The sequence below is a fragment of the Corylus avellana genome, chromosome 4 (assembly GCF_965113065.1).
Source record: "Corylus avellana chromosome 4, dhCorAvel1.hap1.2, whole genome shotgun sequence".
In the NCBI taxonomy this organism is placed as follows: Eukaryota; Viridiplantae; Streptophyta; class Magnoliopsida; order Fagales; family Betulaceae; genus Corylus; species Corylus avellana.
The window spans coordinates 30,247,483-30,272,498 of record NC_142493.1 but is presented as its reverse complement, the minus strand read 5'-3'; the positions used below and the strand labels follow the sequence as shown (position 1 = coordinate 30,272,498).

Genomic DNA, 25,016 nt, shown 5'->3' with positions numbered 1-25,016 from the left:
GAAGATCAGTACTAATGACTTCCACTTCATAAGGTGTATGTTAAATACTGTTTTCAGGCTAGTTTTATCAAGAAACCCATCAAGAAAGTTGCACAATCATTTCACCAACAAATTCACTCAATATGCATTAGTTTTATTTGCCGCCTGTTGCTGTGGATGTCTTGGAAACTATCTGATGCCTCCTAACTGAATTCCTAGATAGCACTCTAACCCACATCTCAACGATTGATTTGTTTTGATGGACATAAGTCAAATTTATAATCAAAACTAATGGCTGCACAAAACTGCCTGTTTACACCTCTTAGAGTCTGCAATTGATTTAAGCTTTTTGAAGCTCAGTGAGCCTACTGATCACTATGTGCAGCAATTCAGTTGCCCAAAATCTGATTTCATTTCTAGAACTATTATGTTGAAGATGATGACAAGATTTATGATGATGATTATAATTATTATGCCATACCTGTGGAACCTGAGACGAAAGTTAATCTTGAAAACTGGGCTGAGCAAGTTGAAGATGATATGGCTGAATGTCAGGAGGGAAAGTGGCAAGTTGAAGCACGCTACAGGGTTGCTCTCCATATAACTGGAATTGATCTACAACTTGATGATTCTCCACTGGCTTTGCCTCCATTGCTGCTTGCTGATACTCTATGGCTGCCTGGTGCTCCTGAATCTGTCCATAGCCACCAGTCAACGCAAGTAATTACTTTGAATCTCCACTGAACTATTTATTTCCTCTACAATTTAAACTGTTTGATACTTCTGCTAATTGAAGTACTCTGATCCCATTAGATGGTCCAGATAACCTAAGTAGGATGCTTTAACTGGACATCCATAGGGCTCTTTTGAAATCCTTTACTTACCCAACGGCACATGCTGCTATTTTCCTCCTCCAACATACGCTCCTAAATATTAACAACAAAAGAAAGTTTAAAATCTCATATTGGTGTGTTTTTGTGTGTGTTTGTTTTGCAGAGGGAGAGAGTTCACCTTCCTTCTCAGGTTGTCCAGCTGCTGCTGCATGAGCTCATTCTGCGCAGTCAAACAAATTTTTTTTTAAAAAAAAAAAAATGACAAAAAAAGAATAGTACGTTTATTAAAAATTCAAGGAGATCTCTATATATACATCTATAGTGCATGCTTTTATTATTACTTATATTTTAGTTCATTTTAAAATCGAGCTGTGAAACTCCATTGTCTTTCATGAAATCTCATATTGTTCGGGGTTTACTTGTACAGTCAGCTATGCAGTAAGCAGTTTCTCCTTGTTATCTTAAGAAGAAGAAAAAAAAAAAGTATGGCAAAACTATCTTGTGAGCTAATTGAAAGCAAAAGTATTCCAAAGGATAAATAATATTAAAGACTGGAGAGGAATGGCAAATTTAATAATTTCAAAATGGAACAATTTTCTCGATAGACAATTAAGCAGTGCAAATTAACAAAAGCACATTGATATCAAGTAATTCTAGAACTTGAGGAAACTAAATATATAATCCAAAAGTATCATAAAGTGATAGCTAGCCAAGATTGACTACAACAAGACAACACAAACATAATACGAACTCAATACGAAATTAGATGGATCGAGTTAGGATTGACTCATATAATCTTTTACTCATGTCTTAATACGACCTTAATACGACATGAACATAAGGGCTGTCAATTTTTTACAGGACCCACGAATTCAATACAAACTCAATGCAAAACTAGTTAATTATATATAATTGAAGAGTCTGATTCATTTAATCAAATGAGCCGAGTTAGAATTAACCTATATAATCTTATACTCATGCCTTGACACGACTTAAATCTAACACACAAATACGAATTGCCACCTCTAATTAATTTTATCATGATCATCAAGAAAGATGTAATCTGGATGCGGAAAAGCAGATTGAAAATAGTAGAAAATTAAGAAAGAAATACCTTCCGATCTCGAACCTTGTTAAGTGAGCGTTCGAGTTCCTTTTCAAGTTGATCCAAATCCTCATAGGATCGCAAGGAACTCAAGTCCTCGCCAGTGTAGCGTTGCATGCTTAGTTGAAGACGATGAGTTTCTCTTCTCAGCGTTGTCATTTCAGCGTATATTTCTTCCTACAATGCGATTCACAATTAAAAGGATCCATCAAATCAAATCTCATATATATATATATATATATATGAAAAACATAAATTTATAAATATATATATATATATACCCGGCCATCATGCTCAGGAACACGAGTGCCCGTAACCTTTTCGTACCTTTCTATCAGTTGCTCCATTCTGTGACAACATAAACAATTTTGTTCTAACCCATGACATTTATCTGCAGATCATATATCTAATTGAAGAAGAAACCTCCGAGTACTGTTTGCATGCAAAACTATAATGATTTTACTTGCTTATCTATATATAATTATTAAATTACTAGTCATTTAATGAACATGCTGCTATGGCTTGATTATCTACAACTACAAGTGTTTAATATTATTGGATATTTTAAATGATAATTAATTACCAGCCATTCATCTTAAAATTGCTATCAATAGATTTTGGTAAGAGCTAAGAAGAACCTAAGAATTACTTGCAAGTGCGATCGAGCTCACTGTCCCAAAAGTTCATGTTGGCAATATCCATAAATAGGAGACAACTTCAATTAACAAGATGTCACAGGAATAAACATAATTAATTTTGCTATTTATATATCTTCAGGTTCAGAAATATTCGTTGAGGAAGGGTTTGATTATGAATTAACAATCTTTTTATTAATTAATGACACTATTTTATTTTTTCTTAATTAACAGATTGAAATTAACAAGAACTCATGATTAATAAAGACTTCAACTGGTAAACATATTTAAATAATTGAAGTTGTTCATCACTGTAGTGTACGTGTTCAGTAAATTATTCAGGTACAATATTTGTGATCAATCTGGTAATTAAAAATAGATCAATCTTTTTCCAGTAAATTTATTGTAGGACTATAAGTACCAATTTATAAATGAATTTCCACATGCAAAAATTAATTAAAATGATGAAAATGGAATGTAAAATAATTATTAGCATTGAATATTTGAATTAATGTATACATTTGAGCTACAATTTTGCAAAGAAAAGATAATGCAGTGATGTAGCAAAACTCAACCAAACTTGCTGATTAATTCATCCCTAAATTAATACCGCAAAACATTAACAACATACTAGATGGACCACATACAATCACTTATATAATTTTGAGTAATGTTATTTAATAGACTTTTATTAATAATACCATACAATTAGGATGATATTGTGGCAATTAAAATCAACCCTTGAGCAAAACTATATATCACCATTTTTAATCTCACAATTATCTCGTAATGGTGACGTCACAATTCCAACCCCAACCCTTGAATTTTTTTTATTTATTTTTTTAATAAGAATGTATTGATCTAAGAATTGATTGAAATCGTCACGTCATTATTATTATGAGATAAAAATATAATGTATATTGTACGTTTATTGCGTCTTCACCCATTAACATCTTTTTTTTAAAAAAAAAAATCTAATATTTTAAGAGGCCATAAATCTCAATATCAGTATATATAGCTGGCAATGGTGCAGTTTAAAACCCATGAAAATTATTAACTTGTTAATTATCAGACGTGTGTGTATATATATATATATATATATATATATATATATATAGCACATTCTACTATTACAAAAAATAACAATAATAAAGTAGCACATGCATTCTGAACAATGTGGATTGAAAACCAAGGACCACACAGATCACAAGCTAGTATTTGTGACTCGAAAACGAAAAAAAGAAAAAGAAAAAGAAATTGTGGAGAAGATTATCAAAGTCCCTATTATAGCTGTTGACTGGGACTGCAACTGAAAAGAAATCATCATAAAGCTGCTTCAGCAAAGCTTACATCTTGCATGATATATATATATATAAGGAAAACCCTAATCTGTCAGAAGCATGAAACTAAGAGCGAGTCAAGCACTCAAGCTGGTCAATCTTTATTTAATGGAGGTTTATTAATTCGCCTTCAATCAGAGAGAGAGATTCTGAAGGGGTAATTAATTACTAAAATGAACAACCCTAGCAAACAAGCTAGCATGAGATAGGGAAAATGAAGTGATATATATATATAGATCGATGATGCAAAAGAAATCAAACAAGTTTTGTATATATATACCTAAAGGGGTGAGTGCAGTAGTGGCACAGCTTTCCAGTGCTTGAGAAAATGATGAGCCCAATTTGTGCATCACAAAGCACCGAAAGCTCGTGAGTCTTCTTCAGTAGCCCTGCCCGCCGCTTCGAGAAGGTCACCTGCCTTGTCGTTTGGTTCTCAATCCTCTTGATTTGTATCTTTCCACGTCCCATTTCCAGCCTAGTACCTTATTTTCTTTCTCCCTATCTTGCTTCCACTCAAATAAACAACAAATTAAACGAATTATATATTATTTCTACTCTTTTCCATGTTAATTTATTTCATAACAAAAACCCATTCATAACATTCTTAATGAAATTCCAAAATATTGTTGGCTAGTAATTTTAGTACTGCTCTGTATTCTTCCAAGAGAGAAAAAGAAAGAAAATGTATACCTGCTGATCAGAAGATGTTTCTTTTCTTCTCTTTTCTTGCTTGTAAATTGGAAAGAGTATTGAAATTTGAAGCTTATATGATCAGCTACTCTACGTGCTGATTACCTAAAAGCCCTTCTTCTTTTCTGCAAAACTACCAAAATGCACCTGATCATCTTGCATGAATCCCTCCATCCAGGAATATACAAAACCTAGACAGGCAGATCGAGAGAGAGAGAGAGAGGGGGTGGGCTTGGATTTGTTGAGGTGGCACTCTGATCAAGAGCATTTGGTCAAACGAACGGACGGCGATGATGCGACGGTCCCTCGATCAGGCGCAATTGCGATATGGCTGCTGTACGTACGTGAACATTATTATTTTATTGCCAAGGCAAAAATATGAATGGCAAGACTGTAATTTCAGGGAAGAAGGGTGGTCCTTGGACATACACTACAGATTGCTGTGGCCTAACCACCACTGCGGAGGTCCGCAAAGCAACCCTGACTTTTTGCCGATTATAGTAATAGTTGGAGAAACCGGACTTACCAGAAATAGAAATCCCGAGAAATAATAGGAAACGACAAAGAGTAACAATCCTCTTGGGGCAGATTTTCATTTATTGATATGTCATCTTGCATGCCTTTCTAATTAATGATCCAGCACCCTAATTCAATACTTTAACAATCCCCTAACGCTCTCTTAACTTCAAAACCCACACCAAAGATCTTTTTTTTAAAAAATTAATTATTATTTAATTAATACTTTAACACAGTTTCTTTACGTGTGGACCAGAGTTTTATTAATTTTTTATTTTATTTATAATTTTGTATTTAGTTTTACTTGGAAAGCAGCTCTGTTTGGCTACAGTGATCAATATTTATTAATTATTGGGTAATTTGGGTTTTGAATTATTTTATATTTGGTTTATTAATTAAGAGTATGTTCATGCATGGAACTGATTGTAAATGCTTGAAATAGTCCATGAAATGATGGTTGTGTACGTTCTCACTGCAGAAGTAAGCCTAATAAGTAAGCTATTTCTTTTTTGTTTTTTGTTTTTTTCCCTTATTTTGAAGATTTTCACGAGAAATTTTTGGTTTGTTTAAAATTAGATGGCTACACTTATTATGGCATTTTCCAAATACATAATAATATTCTAAGGTCAATTTTTCTGAATAATTGATGGTAATTGGTAAGTGCTTTTGTTAAATATAATATTACATCTATCAAAATAAACTTCCTTCTCATTGTTAAAAGTTTCCTTTTGATTTCTTGAAAGTGTGATGAGTCAAGGAAAGGAGTGATAGTGAAATAGGGTGGCAAAGCTTAGTCAGACTAACACGTCAGCAATGTCAGAAATAGGTAGTTGGTCCCCCCCAATTTTGTCTTTGAATCTCATTGTCATCATTATGATATATTCCTCCTAGCTACCTCCTGTCATGTAGTTTTTCAGCCATAGTCTCTCTCTCTTTCTCAATGAGGCCTATTTCACAAAGGCTTAGGTGGAATATCTTTCAGTAAATGTAATATGTAAAGTAAATAAAAAAAAAATACGTGCAATATTATCTCATTGGGGCCAATTGGTCTTGATGTGAATAAGTTTCAGTGAATTGAGTGTATGAAACAACAGCGGCGGTAAAAATGATTTTATAACTATTTTGCTCAACCGCTGGCACCATATATAAACACATCAAGAGAAAATTCAGGTGCACAACAATTGATTCTTTCAAAAAAAAAAAAAAAAAATTACAACTAGCACAATTACCAAAAGAAAATGAAATCCAAAGGCCGATACCACTGACAGAAATCCTACTGATGAATTACTTGAACAAAATTCACCATGACCTTTTCTGTTTGTAAGCAATAACTAGTTGCTGTATGCCCAAAATACAGAAGATACTTCTTATATTATACAAGTATCACTGTTGCAAAAATCACCACCAATGAAGTTGAACCTGCTTTGAATCTTCTAAGCAGTAGCTGTTTCAGACCTGAAATTCAAATATCCAGAACTGGTTTTTTCAGCAGACATCCATGTGTGCAAAAGCATATAATGCATGCGCACCGTAATGAAAGACGCATGAGGAGAGATAATTATCAAAACATTAAAGTATTTGTTATGCAGATCTGATGAAGGATATACATAAATGGTGTAATCTTAAAGGAAATGGGGTATTAATATTCATTGCAAATTTGACATGTGGTATCCTGCTCATTTGTAGCAACAAGGTTTTAATTCCAGATAGAATTGTATTTCAAATTTCACTTTTGTTTATCAAATACATATTATTGATTTCATAGATTGAGAAGCAGCCTGTTTTCGTCAACACCTACAGGCAAAAACTTTTTACACTATATGTGAATCCATGGCGATTAACTAACCTTGGTTTCTGATCCAAATTGTCCACAACCTCGCTAATCGCATGAACGATGATTTTCTTCACCTGTTTCAAGCAGAACAGCAATCAAAACCTCAAACACAAGATTCAAACATAAATGTTAGAAAGAAACTATTTCACATAATATAATTATCATAGCACAAAGTCCTAGCTACCTCGTATTTCAGCCAAACCCAATTGTGCTGAGCTCATTCCAAAATAAAAATAAAGTTAATGCACACCCAAGTCAACATTTATCGACATAAGCATCATTCAAAAGTGGATGAGGCAATTTTGCTACAATTTATCAAGAACTTGTGCACAGCAACAAAGTAGGTGCCAGTGCATTATGCACACTGCACACAAAATGATTATATGTAACAAAGTGGAGGTAGAATCATGGTAGTGGACTGCTGAAGGATGAGAGGTGATTTCTGGTGCCATATAGATGCAGTTAGCTCAAAATGAGGAGGGGTATGAGAAATGATGTATCACATAGTTGCGGTTGTGGGAAGAGGGGAACATTGTGATGGCAGCAATAATAGTGATCCGCAGCAGTAAATGAATAGTATTACTGAGGTTTCTTTGTTAACACTTAAATGTTTTATTCAAAATAAAATGATAAGACCCTTAATGATGATATTGTTGTATTGTTACAAACATTTTTTAGCCGTTGGTCATTAAAATTGCTTCAAATGTTTTTCAGTTTGATATTAAAAAAATTTCATGAGTTTTAATGTGGAAAAAAAACTATACTTTAATTGGTTTTACGTTGTTGACCGTTGGACTTTTATAAAGTTTTTATGGCTTGACCATTTGCTAACTAACATAACTTTTTCAGTTTTGACGTTGTGACCATTTGGTCATAAGATTTTTTTTTTTTTTTGTTTTTTGGAAAACCCACCAGCACCATATATATACACACATCACCATTTCTTTGGTTTAAGTGGCTTTTGAAATTTTTTACTACATTTGGTTTTTCGTGCATTGTATTAGTATCTGTTATTGCCGTCCACTAGCAACTATTTTGTTGTTATATTTCATAATTCACTTTTAAAAAAAAAAAATAGTTGCTCTATTAGCCTTTATTCTTGAAAGTGCATCCTTAACAAAGGTAGACGCTATAATCTAATTCTAAGAGGTTGCATGTCAAGGGATCTGATTATATCGAATTATATATTCCAAGAGGTACAAATCAACCTTTAAGAACAATGCTCTTGCGTGATTCAATAGCATTGTAAGATCTTTCCATTCTCCACTTTTCATTTCATATATTTTATTTATCTTATTGTTAATTTTTGAATTCGTATTAATTTATTTCAACATTTTTGCACCATCCAAAATTTTGAAAGGCCTAAACTGAAACAAATAAGATCTAAGAAAAACCAGTAGCATAACAAGATCTAATTCAATTTCGGGAACCAAATTCTCGACACTTTTTCACGAGTAAAATAAGAAACCAAACTCTCAACAGTACTCATGAAATAGCAAACTATTTGCAACATTGTACAATAAGCTCATGTGAAACATGCTGTGGATAAATGCAATGACATACCTCCAACTTGTCCTCTTTAGCCCTATGATCCTGAGGAAGTGTACGGAATTCCTCTGTCAATCTGATGCACTCACCAATATTTTCAGGTGAGACAAAGTCTAGTGCAACCTTTATGCATGACTGAATAGAAGAAAAAATTTAAATCGATCAAAATATATTTATATGTGTATATGGAAACATATCTATCAATAGAAATCAATTAGAGCAAGGGGCATTCCCCACTAAACCATTCCATTCCAAGTTAATGCTAACGTGTGTGCATTTGGCAATATGACTCTTTATAATAAAAAATAAAAAAATAAAAAATAAAAATAAAAATAAAAACCTAGAGAAAATGACATAGATGCAAGAAATACCAAACACAATGTAATTTAGGAATTAAACATCTCAAGCATACAAATGCATTGATACGATTGCAATACCAATGTAACATTTCACTCCGGCTTGGATTCAAGTTCATGGTTGTGTCAATGCATACATATATATGTGTGCATTTGGGCATATGTATTTGAATTGAAGCATCTAGCCATCAACACATGTTAGCTGTACGCCTGTACAGTTGAAAAGAGGTGAATATAACCATGATAAGAAATAATTTAAGAAAGCAATTCCTATTTTCAAAAGTGGAAGCATGAGGTAGATAAGCATGTCAATCAGAAATCTTCGAGGCAATTCCATAAGGACATCAATTTACATTTATTAGAATGAATATATGAATGTGTCGAATGGTGTGTAATTTTCCAAGGGTGTGAGGAGTGGTTTGTAAACCTCCTAGAAGAAGACTAGGAGCTTATTTGGGATTGCTTTTGAGAAATAGAGCTTTCAAGTCAAAAAGAATTTTTGGACAAAAGCTTTATTTTAAAGCTTTTGCCAAAAGTGTTTTTTGACCATTTTTAGGCTTCTTGAACCATTAAAAGCGCTTTTAATTTTTTTACCAAACGAATACTTTTTCTTCAAACACACTTTTTGTGTTAAAAGCACTTTTAGGCATTTCAAACACAATCTCAAACAGGCCCTAAGTGTCCTATAGCTGTCAAAATATTCCCATACAAACATCTATAAATAAAGGAAGGGGATACAAAATGGAACAGCTTCATTTCATTTTCATAAATTATCCATTTTCATTTTATAGAATTCGTTACATGGTATTAGAGCATGTAACAAAATGTGCCAAGAACATACTCTTGGGTGCCTCATCTTCTAAAATCTTGTCTAATAAGGTAGGATCTTACCCAGTTAGCCCAAATAGATTGGTCACCATCAATACAAATGTGCCAAATGTATTTGAGCATAGCCACTCAGTCCAAACTTCAAAATTTGTAATCCTAAGACCACCCTCCTGCTTAGGAAGAAAAATTCTCGCCCAAGCAACCTTTGCCCCACCATGGCTGATGTCACTCTCCTTCCACAGGCAATTCTGAAGAATTTGCTCCACCATCTTAATCACTTTTAGGCAAAATGAACAAGGATGACCAATATGTCTGGATGGCAAAAAGAATGAAATTAATTAATTGCAACCTGCTTGCGCAAGACCTCCAAGATATGAAAGGGGCTATGAGAAAATAGTAATAACAAGTCATTACATATTTTCTCTTCTCCAAAATGGCTTACAAATTGGAAATATGCTTATGGACCCAATTTGCGGCCCAAGAAAAGCATGGAAAAGAATGGCCGAAACGGCTCATTCGACTGACCGAAGGAAGAGAAGATACTTCATTTTTAGTCGCCATTGAAATCCCAAATTCAAAGAGACGTCGATGCCTTTTTCGCGGGGATCCTCTGCTCAATATCTATAGTGAGCAGCTGGAAACCTCCACTTATTATAGACTTAAAAGTAAATCCAAATACTTTTGAGGCTACCTGAAAGCAGTAAGTTGGCCTAGTCTCTCGCCCATCCTTCGCCTTCTTTAGCAGACAAGTTGAAGCATTCAACAGTTCTTCGGCCTACCACCTTTCTTTTTCAAGGTTGAGCTTGTTCAATTGAAGTTAATGTTATGCTACCCTTCCCTTGTTCAAGAGAAAGCAAGAACTTTCTTTTAGCTACCGGCCCAAACAAAAGAGATTAGCCTCTTGATAGATCAATTGATTGGATCAAAGTACAAAGCGGTTGATTGAAGTGTGAGATCACCCCAAGACTAAGGCTGTGCAGACTCCATGAAAACCAGTAACCACAACCAACACTAGAAGTAACAACCAGCAAGCCGAAAATACAACCCGACACCAAAAGATCAACCAGCAACTATCAAATTTTAGCAAAAACAAACAGTACCAAGAAACCAGCAAACAACCAAGCACAACCAACAGCAAAGGTAAAACAAGAAACTAAATGTGCTGGATGAAACAGAAGAAACAGAGACTAAAAGTGCCTGACCTGACTAAAACTAGGTAGTATATAACTACCAGAAGTCTGAATTTGGACAAAAGTAGGTATGGCTTGGCCGAAATGAGAATGTACCAATTTAAATTGGAATAAACTGACCGAGTGTAACACCCTAACCTAGCCAAAGACCCTATTTTTTAAACCCTATATCTCCTCACTAGTCAATCCTCCTCAATCTCCACTCATCATATCTCCTCATCAACCCCGGTCATCAGATCATCTCTCTCGTATGGTTGTCCTTCTTGGATCTCTTGTTAGAAACAAGTAACAATTTTCATTTTTTTATTGTTCCTCTATTTTCCTTCAATTTTCTTTTAATTTTTCATGCTTTTATGCTGATTGGCCTTCTTGTTGTGATATTGTAACGTTTTGTGGTCTATTAGTTATGGGGTGTGTTTTTTGATAGTGTTGGTTCTAGTGGGTCGCATTTATCGGGTAAGTTTGATTATGGGGCTTAGTATCCAATCATGGGAATGCAAGTGCAGAAGATTTGAGGTCGTGGAGGCCGAAGGTGGTTTGTGGGCACTAGCTGGTCATGATTGGCAAGTCTGAGGGTATGGTTGTTGTGGCATTTGGGGATTTTTCAGCCACATCTGGGGTAAGCTCACAAACCACCCCCAACGAAGAGGACATCTCGACCACCCCCTCTTCAAGCCCCTTTTATTTTTTATTATTATTATGGGTGACACATGTCATAATTTCATTCGATTTGACATGGCATACTAATGGAATCTGTCAAATTTTTTTACGAAATTTAATAGTAGGGAATAGTTTGTTATTATGGCATACCCTAGAGAGCTCTCATAACATTTGGATTCCACAAGAAACTTATTACAAATCAGGTAAAACAAAATGTTACAAATCAGGTAACATTTTGTGTAATTTTCCTTAATTTTATTACAATGTTGTTTTAGTTTTCTTTAAATTGTTGTGTGGTAGTTATTTGTTTAATAACCTCTTATAAATTAGTAGCTTTAATAGATGGGCGAATGAGAGGGCTGAAAAAAGAGTTATAAAGAAAAATGGTTCAATTTTACAAGGAAACCTGAATATTTACTGCTGCCAGATTGTACTCAAAATAACCTACGCTATTGCCCTCAAACCTAGCTCAAAAAACTGATTCTTTTTTCAGCCGTCAGCCAGCTCATAAATCCCAATTAAAACCCAAAATTTCCCTTCAGCCGCCAGTACTTTCAGCCCCATATACACCCAACATGATGTCTTTCTCAGAGTCATTTGATATGGTACCTTCTACAAGTGCATTTGCATGACATTTGGACTCATTTTGTGCATACTGTTTCTGGCTTGCAGACTCTTACAATTGACTCAATGATGAGGCTAAACAGAATGACATTGGGAGAACAAAATTTCCCCAAAATACACTTGAGACACTTTCTACTTCAACTGGCAAACCTAATATGATGCAAGCAGTAAACCCACTGCAACAGGCAAACTGGACCATAAGACGATAATCAAGAGTCAAGGAATATTTAGTTTTCCACTGGAATGGGTACATCGAACCATGAATTACGTTGGGATAAAGAAAAAGTGAATGTTACAAGATGGAAAAAAATAATAATAATAAGCATATATAAACCCACCAACTTAAAAAATTCTCTAATTTCACTTTTATAGGCCATCCTATGTCAAGCTTAGAAAATAAATAAGCATGACAGATGTATTTTGGGGGAAAAGGCAGCACAATAACAATTTATAGCCTTTTTTTTTTTTTTTCACATGTCCGCACAAGGAGAGGGGCATTCGAATTAGTGACCTCTGCTTCATTGAACTATCCCTTGGGGACAATAACAATGTATAACTTATAACTAGGCACTTCAAATTCATATCCCATTTTTTATAAACTAAAATGAAAAAAAAAAATAATAATTTGCTTTACCTTTAAGTTTCTTACTTGATGAGGACAACCGGCAGGAATAAAGACAGCATCTCCAAGTTTTTGGACGAATGTCCATGGTTCAATTCCTATATGATAGCATAGTAGCATTAAAATATGAAGAAGATAAAATAAAAGAAAATGGACTGCCGCATTCAATCCCTATATACATACACGTGAGAGAGAAAGAGTCTAAAAGGAACTAACCATATTCCTCCTTGAGCTTCCTTTTATGATCCAAAGTGAGATAAAAGGTCTGATCATGTATAGGATGAACAACCTATACCGCCAAAAGATGTGATAATTTCCATTAAAAAAATCTAATAAACATCTGTAATCACGCATGCACAGGTATATACATATCAATCAGTAATACTGGCTGAAACACACAGGAAAGATAATGCAACTCCTAGCCACAATTCATGAAATTGACCTGAATTTTTAAACATAATGACTTATTTTGTTTTTTCAGCTCTCTAACTCCATCACTGCTATATCCCAATTTGTGCTATCCAATTCAAATTTCCCATGGTTCTCTTTTATACAACAAGATCATAGCTATTTTAAGAGATTAAGAATATTTTTAGAGAAAAATGACATATCCAGACTAGTTTAAAAAAAGTAATATCATTCTTAGGTATTTTTAGGCAACTAAGTTTCTCTTTCAACCATCAACTTTTACTTGCTAAAAATACTTTATCACCAACTTGTAGTATTTCCAATCAATAGGGTTATTTGAATCATTACAAAAGACAAAGTAAAACACCATTTCTCTTTTGTTAAATTGTAAATTAAGCATCTGGTGAGCTCAAAACCACAACTTCATCATCAAATTATTACAAGGGGAGAAGGTGCTATTTGAAGTTAAGCCCATTCACAATGTCAGGATGATTGACCAAAAGAATAAAATACTCTGAAGTAATTTTACCACGACCAATATAAAGCAACAATCATCAAGAAGAAAACATTAGTTAACGCTTCATCATAATTCGAAAAGAAAAAATCATTGCAAAAATTTAATTAACATTGCTTGACTAAGTTACCTGCTGCAATGGACAACAATGAATGTGCCTAAATTCCTTGAAGTGCTTTTTAAGATATTCCTGGAGCTTAGGAACATCTTGTCTCCGAAAAATGTCCCACAAGGCACCACCCTCAGAAGCTTCTAAGCCTTCCAACTTATTTCTAGAAACTCCAGGACCACCACTCCCATCATTGTTATTTTGATCGACTTCTGCCTCAGTCTTTTCCAGCTCTGATCCCCTCAAAGAATCATTATCATTCATCCCAGTATCACCAGTACTACCAACAAGTTGAAAAATAGGAGCAGCAAGTTCTTCAGTTACATCTTGGTTTTGATCACCAACTTCACTAAATTTATCATCATCACTTTTACAAGATACACCATCAGAAATATTATTCTCAACTTTCCCATCCACAGCCTTAATATTTCCAAAGAGTTCAATTTGGTCTTGCTCAAAGTGTTTCTTTTTCAACTCCTCTATATTCGCAAGATCTTCATCTCCAAGCGTAACTTCGGCCATATGTGTCAAAACATTTACCTGAAAATGTGAATTTAAGAACAAAAAACATTAAAAAATCAAATGAAAAAATATAAGCCTAATCTTTCTTTTAACTCAAATACAGCCACTAAAAAATGCAAGGATTAACCGAGGAAATCAATCAAGTAATCAAACTCAACTATTTTATGATTAAAAATACAAAGAAATAAAAACCTGGCCCAACACAGCCCAGCTGACCTAAACTGTGTTTTGACTTGATCTTGATGCCCATTGAAACCAAGCATAGATGTATGTGTCTAACAAACTTAAAACATCTTTTTTTTATGAATAATAATTTATTGAAAAAGAAGAAAGGCTGAACAAACTATAAACTCCACACCATATTCAATTTTAAAGGGTTATAAAATGTCTCTGTTATAAAATTTATCTAATTAAAGCATGGAATCATATCATAAAGCATTTCCGATGGACAATAATTGACAGAGCTCACAGGGTTCACCTAATGCCAGCCCTTACCCAATTCGTCAGGTCCTTACGTATACTTCCTTTAACCTTCCTTTACAAGTTAAAAATAAAAAATAAATAGATCCATGCAGTACCCAAACAGTACAGGAGTCTTCCTTAGGGGAAGACAAGGTAAAGAGTAAGTTTCAAAAAAAACCAAACATACCGCATCAGACATATCACAATGAAGTTTAGTGACAGAGTCTCCACGGCCAAGTTCCTGAGCAAATCCGTAAGCAATATAGGTCTTTGGACCCAAATCTGGCTTTAGAGATTTCTCAGGCAATTTGACAACAAGATTTAGAGGGCCCTTCTGTGGATGGGTATATTCCTTAAATGGCAAGCAAGAGAGAAACTCAGTACAATGACGTGGCAAACGTTCTTCAAATAAATTAGATGGCGGCCAATCTTTCAGTTTCAGTATCTGGGGCCACTTATCACGATCGGGTCGAAATTTGTTATACCCAATAAAGAACTGGTGGATATTGATAGGGCCCTACAATTCAATACAAGAGTTAATATCACAAAGCAAAATCATCACCAACTGAAACAACTTTTACTTATCATATTCAACCCAGATGGACATGAGGAAAAAATAATTATTAAAGAAGCGCAAAAGCTCATAGAAACCAGATAAAAGTTAATGAAACAATTACCCATTAAATACAAAGATTAGGCATTAACAATCCTTAAAGAGAATGAACAGCAGGAACATGGTGGACCTAAAATTTTCAAATAGAGGCTGAAAGGATGGATAAGAGAAGCAGTTATCATGATGTTCCCTTCAAAATCAATCTAAGGAGGGAACACGTGCAGCTGCTGATTCTAGAGTGCCAAGTATTGATTGTTAATGGCATGGGATACTGATGAACAAGTTGCAAGTCAGTGCTTCCTTTTTTCAGTTATTTGGATTAAGAAAGACAACTGTACTCAGCCCTTCTTTTTATTTCTTCCACTTCCAATCCTCGTACTTGAAGAACTTTCGAACATGTTCTCACAAAAAATGATAAAGTTATCTAAAAACAATAATTAGACACAAAACATAAAATCAATTATAAGCAGTTAAACGCCCAAAAGTAAGATGCTTTCACATATAAAAAAGGACTAAAATGAACTAACCTCACACCAATCTAAGCAATCAATGGCCGTGACTTCCAGATCTCTATCATGCTTGATATGTTTCAACTGACGGACTGCACGCCACATAACCAGTGGTTCCCAGCTTAAACCAGATGCAGATTCAAGCACACAGCTTACAATCACAGGCTCACCTCTGCTCCAATGCCACTGGAAATGCTTCAAATCCCCATGGTCTATATCTTGTGCCCTCGGACAATATAAGTAGTTGTCATCAGAATCTTCTCGAGAAGCCGCTTTCCTTAACTCACCATTGCTTAGGTCAACATCACCCACCGAGTTGAAACACAAGCGCTGCTGTGAAGGAATTGCAGCCACATCCATGAGTTTGTAAGTTCTGGCAATTTCTTCTGCTTTTCTCAGCAACTCTGAAACCAGGTTTTCTGCGAAAATACATCTTAATTCTAGAATACAATGACCACAACCACCCATGTCTTCTGGAGGGCAAGGAATGCTACCATCTTTTTCCGCTTTCCACCAAGATTTTGGCTTCACGTGATCCTTAGGGCTAGGCTCAGTAGACATTTTCACTTTTTTCTCCTTTCCACCATGCAAATAGTCAAATCCCCGGTCAATATACTGCATAGTCACCTCCCCCTCGCCTCCCTGCAGGTGTCCGTCACGAAGCTCTTGACAACAGATAAGGCAGAGATCAAAAGAACATCTGGGACAGCTTCTGTGGAAATCAAAAATAGAAGTTTTGCAGTTGTTGCTGAAAAGGCAAGAGGTGACAAGGTAACATTAAAACATTTACAAAAATATGGAACAAATGGCAACAAAAATCATTTCTAAAAAAGATCTTACCAGTACGTACGCTCATCAATTGGGCAATATGCCTGTTCTATCTTTAACTCTGGAAGTACTAACCCTACCAAATGAACACTCCATAAGCAAACCCAAGAGTACATCCAAAAATAAATAAATTTTAAACTGAGTATTACGATGCAACCATGAGTAATCAAAATTAACATTGACCCACATCAAGGTGTAGACAGAAGCCAAATAATATTTCTCATCAGCCAGTAAATTAGCAATTTTTGCATTTCTGAGAAGTCAGCCTCTGGTTACCCAAAAAAGGAGAAGCTAGCCCTCCGATCTAAACAGACTAAGGAAATCTGTTCTCTTCCAAACTAACTAACAAGATGTGTACTGCAGATGAGTTTCTAAGCTTATTTGACAAGGACTGAAAGAATATACCTTGTATTTTAGCCTCCATTTCCTTCTCGATCATTTGTTCGTCATTAATCCGTCTCAAAAATGGAAGCAATGTTTGTAGCACAAACTTATAACACTCAATTTGCACATCTTTACTGACCTCTAATTCTAAGTTCTTCAAATTCTGCAGCAAAAGATAAAAAAATTTGTTGATCTTGACAAACATAACATAACTACTTCAAAAGAAAATACCACCAATTCATGAGAAGTGAGGGGGGGAAAAAGAACTAACTTTCACAGGTACATCCAATCGCAAGCAGGCTTTGCAATTGCAAATTCCACGGCATACTGGACAAGACTCGGCAATAAAATCCTCCACTGTATCAGGATACCTACGCAACACAACCCAAATAGTATTCGCAATTACAAAAACAGAAGCTCACGCGTTTAATGAAACCAAGTAATTCACAATGGATTGGCTCATTTCAAGATTAAAGCCATGATTTTCTGCCAAAGTATAATAAACCAAGATCACTTCAATTCAAAGTGCCAAGACTACCTATACAAGTTAACCACACCAATTTTGAAATTGAACAAATCCTCCATACTATAAGCAAATCTTCAAGAAAGAATGTCAGCCAGGCAAAACTCACAGAAACAGAAGAATTAAAAACAGAAAAAAGATTTTTTTTTTTTTTTTTTTGGTAACTTGAAATCTGATAAACAGGGGAGAAGACAATCGACAAGTATAACGGAAATCTATCACAGAACAAACATAACAGGAACGACAGTCACACCATTCTGAAATTTAAACCCATAGAAACAGCAATCACGCAACCGATGAGAGACACTAAAAGACAGGAGGAGGATGTCATCTTAGGATTGGCCCATTTAAAAAAAAAAAAAAAAAAAAACGTTAACTGAAGGGGCACTATACAAATCGACAAGTTACTAGAGAAAACATAAGAAATATATAAACAAACTATTTAAGAAAAAGAATAAAAGAAATGAGTTACCATCTAGTCAAGCAGGGGATACAATATCGTTTCCTCTTACATTTCTTGCACCGAACAACCCGGCCATTATCATTCCTCTGACACTGATGGCACATTAAGGACTTCTCTTCAATCCACTATTGAATACCCAAAGTAGTCAGAAACAGAGCCACAAATAGATGACACTGTAATTAACAACGAAACTTACCTTTGAATCCCGTTTACTTGTTGTAACCGTGGCTTGGTTTTGAACCTTCTCCTTTGCATTGGCAATGTTGGTCTTCTTCCTTGGCCTTCCAAGAAGCTTCTTACCTCCATTAACTTTCTTAGCAGATGAAGTCTGGTTTTGCCCTACTCTCATCCTCTTCCTTCCACGCTTCTTCACCACAACCCGATCTTCATCCTCATCACCTTCTTCGCCCTCGCCCCAGCTTTCGTCATAGTTCACCTTCCTGGCCACATTTCTGAGCCTGTCTTTCAAATAACCACCTTCACCCTTCTCCCCAGCCCCAGAATCCCGCTTTCCCACCACTTTCCCCTTCTTCCGACCCCTCCGACCGGGCCTCTTCACCCCCTCATCAGCAACATTCACTTCCATTCCTTTCCCGCCATTTAGCTTCTCCAAAACCCCTTCCTCTCTCTTCCCCTTCTTCACCGCCTCCACTCCTTCCCCCTCCGTCTCAGCACCGCCATTACTTTCTCTCGCTTTCTCCGTGCTCTTCCGCTTTCGACCACGCGCCATTAGTATCACCAACAAAAAAATAAAAAAGCGACTTCGAGAGTAGCAAAGAAGAAGAGTGTGGTGATCGGAACGGACCAACCAGCTTCCCGAAACTCTGTGCGTTAAATGTTTATTAATTAGTTTTTACTTATAGAAAGCTGTTTGGGGGGGAAACTCCGCATGGGATTTTGAATGTTTAGCGCCGAGACTAAAAATTATTACATCTTTAGGGTTTCCATTTCCAACTAAACGTTACGTACACCACTTAATCGTATCATACCAACCTTCTTCTATCTAAGGAAGATAATTCTTCCGTCACGGAAGAAGTAAACAAAACATACGAAAAAGTAGAAGAACCAGGAAAGTGAGTCGTCAAATTGTACGGTGTGGTGGCAGGCATGTCAATTGTCAAATCACCGATGGGTTGAGCAACGTGCCGTGGCCTTGGATTTGGAAAGGATTCAAGGGAGTAGTAGTGAGAGAGTTGGGCCTCGACGGATCGGATTCTTACAATTCTCTTGTTCAAAATTATTAGCTGTTTTTTTTAGTAAAATTATTAACTGTTAGTATAATGAATGTAAGAATATTTTACCGTTACCAAGTAATTACGTTTTTTTATTATTATTATTTTGAATAAAAGGTGACATTTAGCAACTTATTAGAATAGGTTAAGATAATTTTTTTTCAAACCAATTTATCTAAATGAACAAACTGTCACTTGTCACACTCAGCTTGTGAGCTACCACTTTCTTTCTTTCTTTTTTTTCCATTAAAAGCTGGGCAGGGGAAAACGGGATGAGAACTTCCATTTTCCTTTTTAAAAGAAAACGTATTTAGTTAAAATTGTTTTTAAAAAAAGTGAAATAACAAAAATACCACAAGTTTAGAAACTAATTACTTAATAACCTTGAATTTTAAAATGGACAAAATAAATAAAGCCAACGAAAAACAGCCACAAGTAAAAAAAACCACACCCAACATTTAGGGGTGGTTGGCCAAGCCACTAGAGTGGTTAAGTCATCCCTTAGAGCATTATTATCAGCCTTACCAAATTTTATTCACCAAAATAATTAAAAGTATACTTTTTTAAAAAAAAACACCCTAATAGCATTACTATTTTAAATATCAACTTTTACTATTCTATTTAAATATTATTTTTCAAATATTTTTTCTTCTTTTTCAAAGAATAAAAAATTAGAGATAAAATTTATATTATTTTATATTCATTTGGTGAGTGAATAAAGTATTTATTTTGGGTTAAAATGGCGAGACTTAAAATAGAGAATTTTAGCCACTTTCATCAAATTGCCTCACCAAAATAACCAAAAAAATAATTTTAATGAGGCTGCAAAAAATGCTCTTTTGGGGGTAAAAATAGCAAGCAAACAAAGTTAAATCTAACATAATCCGTTTAGTTCTAATGGCATTATTTTTTAAGGCCATTGTGTTCGGAAGGATTTATTTTTTGGTTTAAAAAACATGGTACAAAGGGAAAAGAGATTTTATGTTTTGAAGAGTGTTTTATGTTATTTGATAGTGTATTCGTGTTGGAAAAACAATCAAAAAAATAAAGATATGGATTAAGCCCTCTCCTCTATCTCCTGACTCCAGCCACTTGGAGCATCTCCAAGAGAGTAGTCAAATGCATGAAAAGAGCTAAATTTGGTTATTTTGAGCTAAATTTCATCTCCAGCAGAATGGTTAAACTAACTTTTTTTTTTCTTTTTTCTTTCTTCTTTTTTTTCCAACATGAACAGTGAATAGGATCATTGTACACAATAGAAAAGTTTTTTAACATTATTTTCTCTCTCCCCCTTTCTGTCTCGCTCTCACTCTCTCTCTCTCTTCCTCTGGTCTCTCGTTTCATTCACCCATTCACCCAAACCAGAAGCTTAGGCTGAATGCTCTGGTACGACTAGCATAACAGAAACTCCAACACCTGACGTTGGGCTCCTTTGCTAGTCCCAAGCAAAAGATTTTTTTGGGAAATCCTGGGTTTGTTTTGGTTTAGATTTTGAAACCTGATTCTTTATCTGAGTTAATTTTTGTTTTGATTAATTTAACTGGGTTATTTTTGTTTTGATTAATTTTGCATGTCTGGGGCTTATTTTGGTTTGGGTTTTGAGGGACTACAAAGGCCATTCGGATAGTGGGAAGGTGAAAATTTTGGATGGCAGAGATGAAGTGGCAATGGGACACGGTTGGTTTGTAGCACGGTGTTTGGGCGAGAAGAAAATTCAGGGGAGGAGCGGGTAGAGAGAGAAGTGGGAAAAAAATAATATTTAAAAAAAGTAGAGTTATAATAAATAAATCTGTTAGTTTGCATTAAAAAATTAGTAGCTAAAATGTAAAAAGGTGCACTTTGAGTGGCTAAAATAGCCACGCTTGCTAGAGATGCTCTAAGTGGTAGCTGACAAGTTCTTTTTCAGCTATGACGCATGCGCCTCTACTGGGTTCTCAGAAGACATTTCACAAACTTTCCAATGACTTGTTTAAACAAAATATTAAGCACAACTGCAATAATGATCATCAAATTCAATCTCTAACCAAAGCTGATATCATAAACAGTGATCAGAAACAACATGATTTTTTGCTAAGAAAACATTAGACTAACAGAACAAACTGAAGAATTATCCGATTGTATCTTTCAAGCTCCAACAAGATTGAAAAGCGAAACAAAGTAAAACAAGACCAACAAAATGCATTTAGAAAAGAGAAGTTCCCTTTCCCTTCTTATCTCCGCCAATTTCAAAATGTTTGCACCTCTGCAAATACAGGTCAACAACCAAGCATTAGCAACAAAAAAAAAAGACAAAGGAACAAGGAAGCCAAAGAACAAATGCAATCACTAACCTTGATCGCATGCTGGGACACATGCTTGCAACTCTGGCACTGCAACCTCAGCACAATCTTCTTGGTAGTCTTGGCCTGTGGAGCAAAAAAATAAGTAAATATTAAAATCCAACTTTAATTTTCATAAATTTCTAATGAAAATGACAAACTATAATTTAATTCATCTCCTAATGGTACAAGAACAATTCTAGACATCCCATATCTTTCAAGCTAAGCATCGATTCATGCAAGGTAAACAAGTGAACATTAAATTTACACCTTCTTGTGGAAGACGGGTTTGGTCTGTCCTCCATATCCAGATTGCTTGCGGTCATACCGCCGCTTTCCCTGAGCAGCAAGGCTATCCTTACCTTTCTTGTATTGTGTAACCTTATGCAAGGTATGCTTCTTGCATTCCTTGTTCTTGCAATAGGTCTTCTTCGTCTTAGGAACGTTCACCTGCCAAACACAGGATATCATTAGATTTGAAAGGGGAAAAAAAGGACTGAGAGCATTACAGATTAAGATAAAAGCACAATCACATCCCAAAAATTTAAAGCAGCACATCATAGTACAACAAATATAATATGACCAAGAAAAAAAATATTTAAGAAACACAACCATAATAAATTAAATCTGAATTCTTTTCAACTTGATTAGCATTCTCAATTCAAGGCGAAAACATCCCCTACTTTCATAAAACATTCTTGAAATCTTGAATAGCACCCTTTTGTGGCACTATCCTCTAAATCTGGCTAACATCTATGATCCTTCTAGTTCAATTTAAAATTTCGGACACTCTTCCAGTTAAACTGTTCACGTAAACACAAGCCTTTTAAGTCATATCGGACATTGTACCAGCAATCAAAGCATAACCCCAGGATGTCTCCAACATTCTTATTCTAAAACCCATCCTTGCAATGTTATCTTCTACGCAATTCATCTGAACTTAACCTCATCTCGACTTGATTATTGAATAGGTCTCTTAACTGCCTAAAACTTTTGAAGCAGGTGCTCCAGTGCACAAAGCTCAACATTTGACCATACCATTTCCAGTTATTCCATTGTTTGATAACTTTTTTAGTCCCAGTAATAGGCATTCATCATTCTTGTCAAAAAGGAGAATGACACTAGATTTTAAAAATCTAGTTTTTTAGCTATTCCTCTAAAAAAGGAGAGGAATAGCGATTCACCATTTGATCTAGAGCTCATTGGAATTAACACTAGATTTTTGGCTCTACAATACTACTTGTCTTTTTGTTTTAGCTAGCAAATAGCAGTCTTACAAACATCTCTATGAAGAAGACAAATCAAACGTAAAATCTAAACTTTGATACAAGGAATAATAAACACACGCATAACCACCGCATAACCACCAAGTAATATCCGAGTATGGGCAAGAAATAATGTTTGATTTGCCAAGAAAACGGGAAAATATGAGTTCTAACTCACGATTTGAGTTCTTTTTTTTACCAAAAACGAGAAAATCAAATGGTTGTGCTCGGTTTGATACATTTAAATGGCGGGTTTCAGTTTTATCCGCTCCCGAATATCGAAAAGCTCATAAACAAAATTTCGGATTCATTCCCTCTTCCCACGTTTTCTCAGCAGCCAAACACAACATAGGGGGATGCGCAAAGCAAAAATAGGAAAAACAATGACCCACTAATCCAAAAGACAAAACAACAGATCGCCACGAAGTAAGAAATACAAACAAGTAGTATAGATCAGACAAATATAATGCTTGAAAGGTCCGAAATCGAGAGAGAGTACCATGGCGAAGAATTGAGGTCTGCGCTGCTTCAGAAAACCCTCGGCGGTGAACAAAGAGGCTGCGTATAAAATGAGTTGGGCTTTATAGGGGCGTGTACAGAGAGCAAAGGCTAGGGTTAGGGTTTTGTTCGGCTCAATTATATACAACCTCCGACCCATTTGTTCGGGTCAAAAATAGATCCAAACCGACTGAAATAATGGGTTTTAATTTTTTTTTCTTTTTCTTTTTTTTCTTTTTTGTAAAGAGGGAAATGTTTCTTTTTTAACTATAATTAACCTCCCCAAACTACACGCTATTTGCAAATAAGTCCCCAAACTTCTTAAATAAACACATTATTGCACATGATACGGATGTGCTAATTTTTTACTTAAAATATTTAAATTACCCTTCAAAATTTTATATCACCCCTTATCAAACAACCTCCAAAACCTTATAAGGTGGCTTGGCTACTCCTCGCTATCTTTGTGTGATTAATAATTGATTAATGCTAGGGATTATTTTTTATTCTTCTAAAGTTGATGTAACTTTTAAAATCATCATTAAATTTTAAATGAATCATACTTGAATTTTGATCCAATGGTGATTTTAAAAGTCATTTCTACTTTAAGAGGATAAAAAGATGGTCTCGATGGTCTCTAGCATTACTCTTAATAATTAGATTTTGTAATTGTAATGTTTGAGTTCTCAACAAATTTTGAAATAAATTAGTAGGCTTCAAGTATTCTAAAACTATATTTCTTTATTCTACTTCTTCTTGCAAATATTAGAGATGCTATTATCCTTCTCCTCTAAGGATCAATAATAATGAATGTATAATATCTTATTAGATATTTGACAGAGCAGAAGAAGGGCGAGGCACTCGTCAGTTACAACAAGCTACCCAAGTTACAGCTAGATGGCAGAAACCGTCGGAAGGTTTTTTTAAAGCTAAATTGGGATGCTTCCATTGATGGGGCTCGACAAAGAATGGGGATTGGAGTAGCGGTCCGAAACCATGAAGGTGTCCTGCTGGCTTCCCTGTGTGCAACTAGAGAACTGATCACGAATTCTGGGATTGTGGACTCCCTGACTGCGTGGCACGCAGTAGAGCTTACACAGTGGCTAGGATTTAGGTAGGTTGTTCTAAAAGGAAATGCATCGGGGATTATTAATATCTTTAAACTGGATGGAGAATGGCTAGGTAATTATGGTTATGTGATCCAAGATGCCAAACACATTTTGGGGTGTTGTCGGGAATGGAGGGTTAGCCATATCTATCGTGAGGGTAATGGGATAGCTCATAGTCTTGTGAAGTTGGCACTTTCTCTAGGCCAGGATATGTTATGGACCGATTACTTCCTTGTCTGTATTCAGGAACTTGTACTTGCTGAGTAAGGTTTGGATTAATCAATAAAGTCTACCACTTTTCAAAATAATAATAATAATAATATCTTATTAGAGTATATAAGGAAATATAACTGATGGAATGTATTTTTTATTTTCAATAACAAAAAGCTGTTTTCGAAAACAGCATCCAAACATGGCTGCAAACTTTTTTCTATATTTGAATCAAATCCAATATGATATAATATTATAATAATATAAGTAATTGTCCACATAAGATAAA

At 35.1% G+C, this 25,016-nt stretch overlaps 3 protein-coding genes across 10 annotated transcripts; all 3 read right to left on the bottom strand.

Moving 5' to 3' along the window:
* Nucleotides 1–218: 218 nt before the first annotated feature.
* On the bottom strand, nucleotides 219–4,767 carry TT16 (K-box region and MADS-box transcription factor family protein). Its single transcript, XM_059590838.2, is given in 8 exon segments — nucleotides 219–308; nucleotides 461–673; nucleotides 864–905; nucleotides 991–1,032; nucleotides 1,927–2,094; nucleotides 2,199–2,265; nucleotides 4,173–4,394; nucleotides 4,583–4,767. Coding segments are annotated over 7 exon segments (810 nt in total). The 5' UTR covers nucleotides 4,361–4,394; nucleotides 4,583–4,767.
* Nucleotides 4,768–6,291: 1,524 nt separating this feature from the next.
* On the bottom strand, nucleotides 6,292–19,173 carry LOC132177591 (lysine-specific demethylase JMJ25). 8 transcript variants are annotated; one of them, XM_059589969.2, is made up of 13 exons: nucleotides 18,292–19,169; nucleotides 18,105–18,220; nucleotides 17,381–17,480; nucleotides 17,131–17,272; nucleotides 16,738–16,801; nucleotides 15,916–16,645; nucleotides 14,963–15,292; nucleotides 13,813–14,331; nucleotides 12,977–13,049; nucleotides 12,788–12,858; nucleotides 8,496–8,615; nucleotides 6,945–7,006; nucleotides 6,292–6,553 (listed from the first exon to the last, which is right to left on the bottom strand). In XM_059589969.2, exons 1-13 carry the CDS (start codon nucleotides 18,823–18,825, stop codon nucleotides 6,532–6,534), a joined length of 2,883 nt encoding a protein of 960 aa, XP_059445952.1. In that variant the 5' UTR covers nucleotides 18,826–19,169; the 3' UTR covers nucleotides 6,292–6,531. The 8 variants fall into 8 exon arrangements, 6 of the variants coding, with proteins under 6 accessions (XP_059445952.1, XP_059445951.1, XP_059445949.1 ...); XM_059589968.2 differs by having other exon boundaries at nucleotides 12,773–12,858; nucleotides 16,738–16,795; XM_059589966.2 differs by having other exon boundaries at nucleotides 12,773–12,858; nucleotides 18,292–19,168.
* A 2,165-nt stretch (nucleotides 19,174–21,338) lies between these two features.
* On the bottom strand, nucleotides 21,339–23,568 carry LOC132178558 (large ribosomal subunit protein eL42). Its single transcript, XM_088515704.1, is given in 6 exon segments — nucleotides 21,339–21,569; nucleotides 21,658–21,732; nucleotides 21,916–22,095; nucleotides 23,410–23,436; nucleotides 23,438–23,489; nucleotides 23,558–23,568. Coding segments are annotated over 6 exon segments (405 nt in total). The 3' UTR covers nucleotides 21,339–21,509.
* Nucleotides 23,569–25,016: the final 1,448 nt, after the last annotated feature.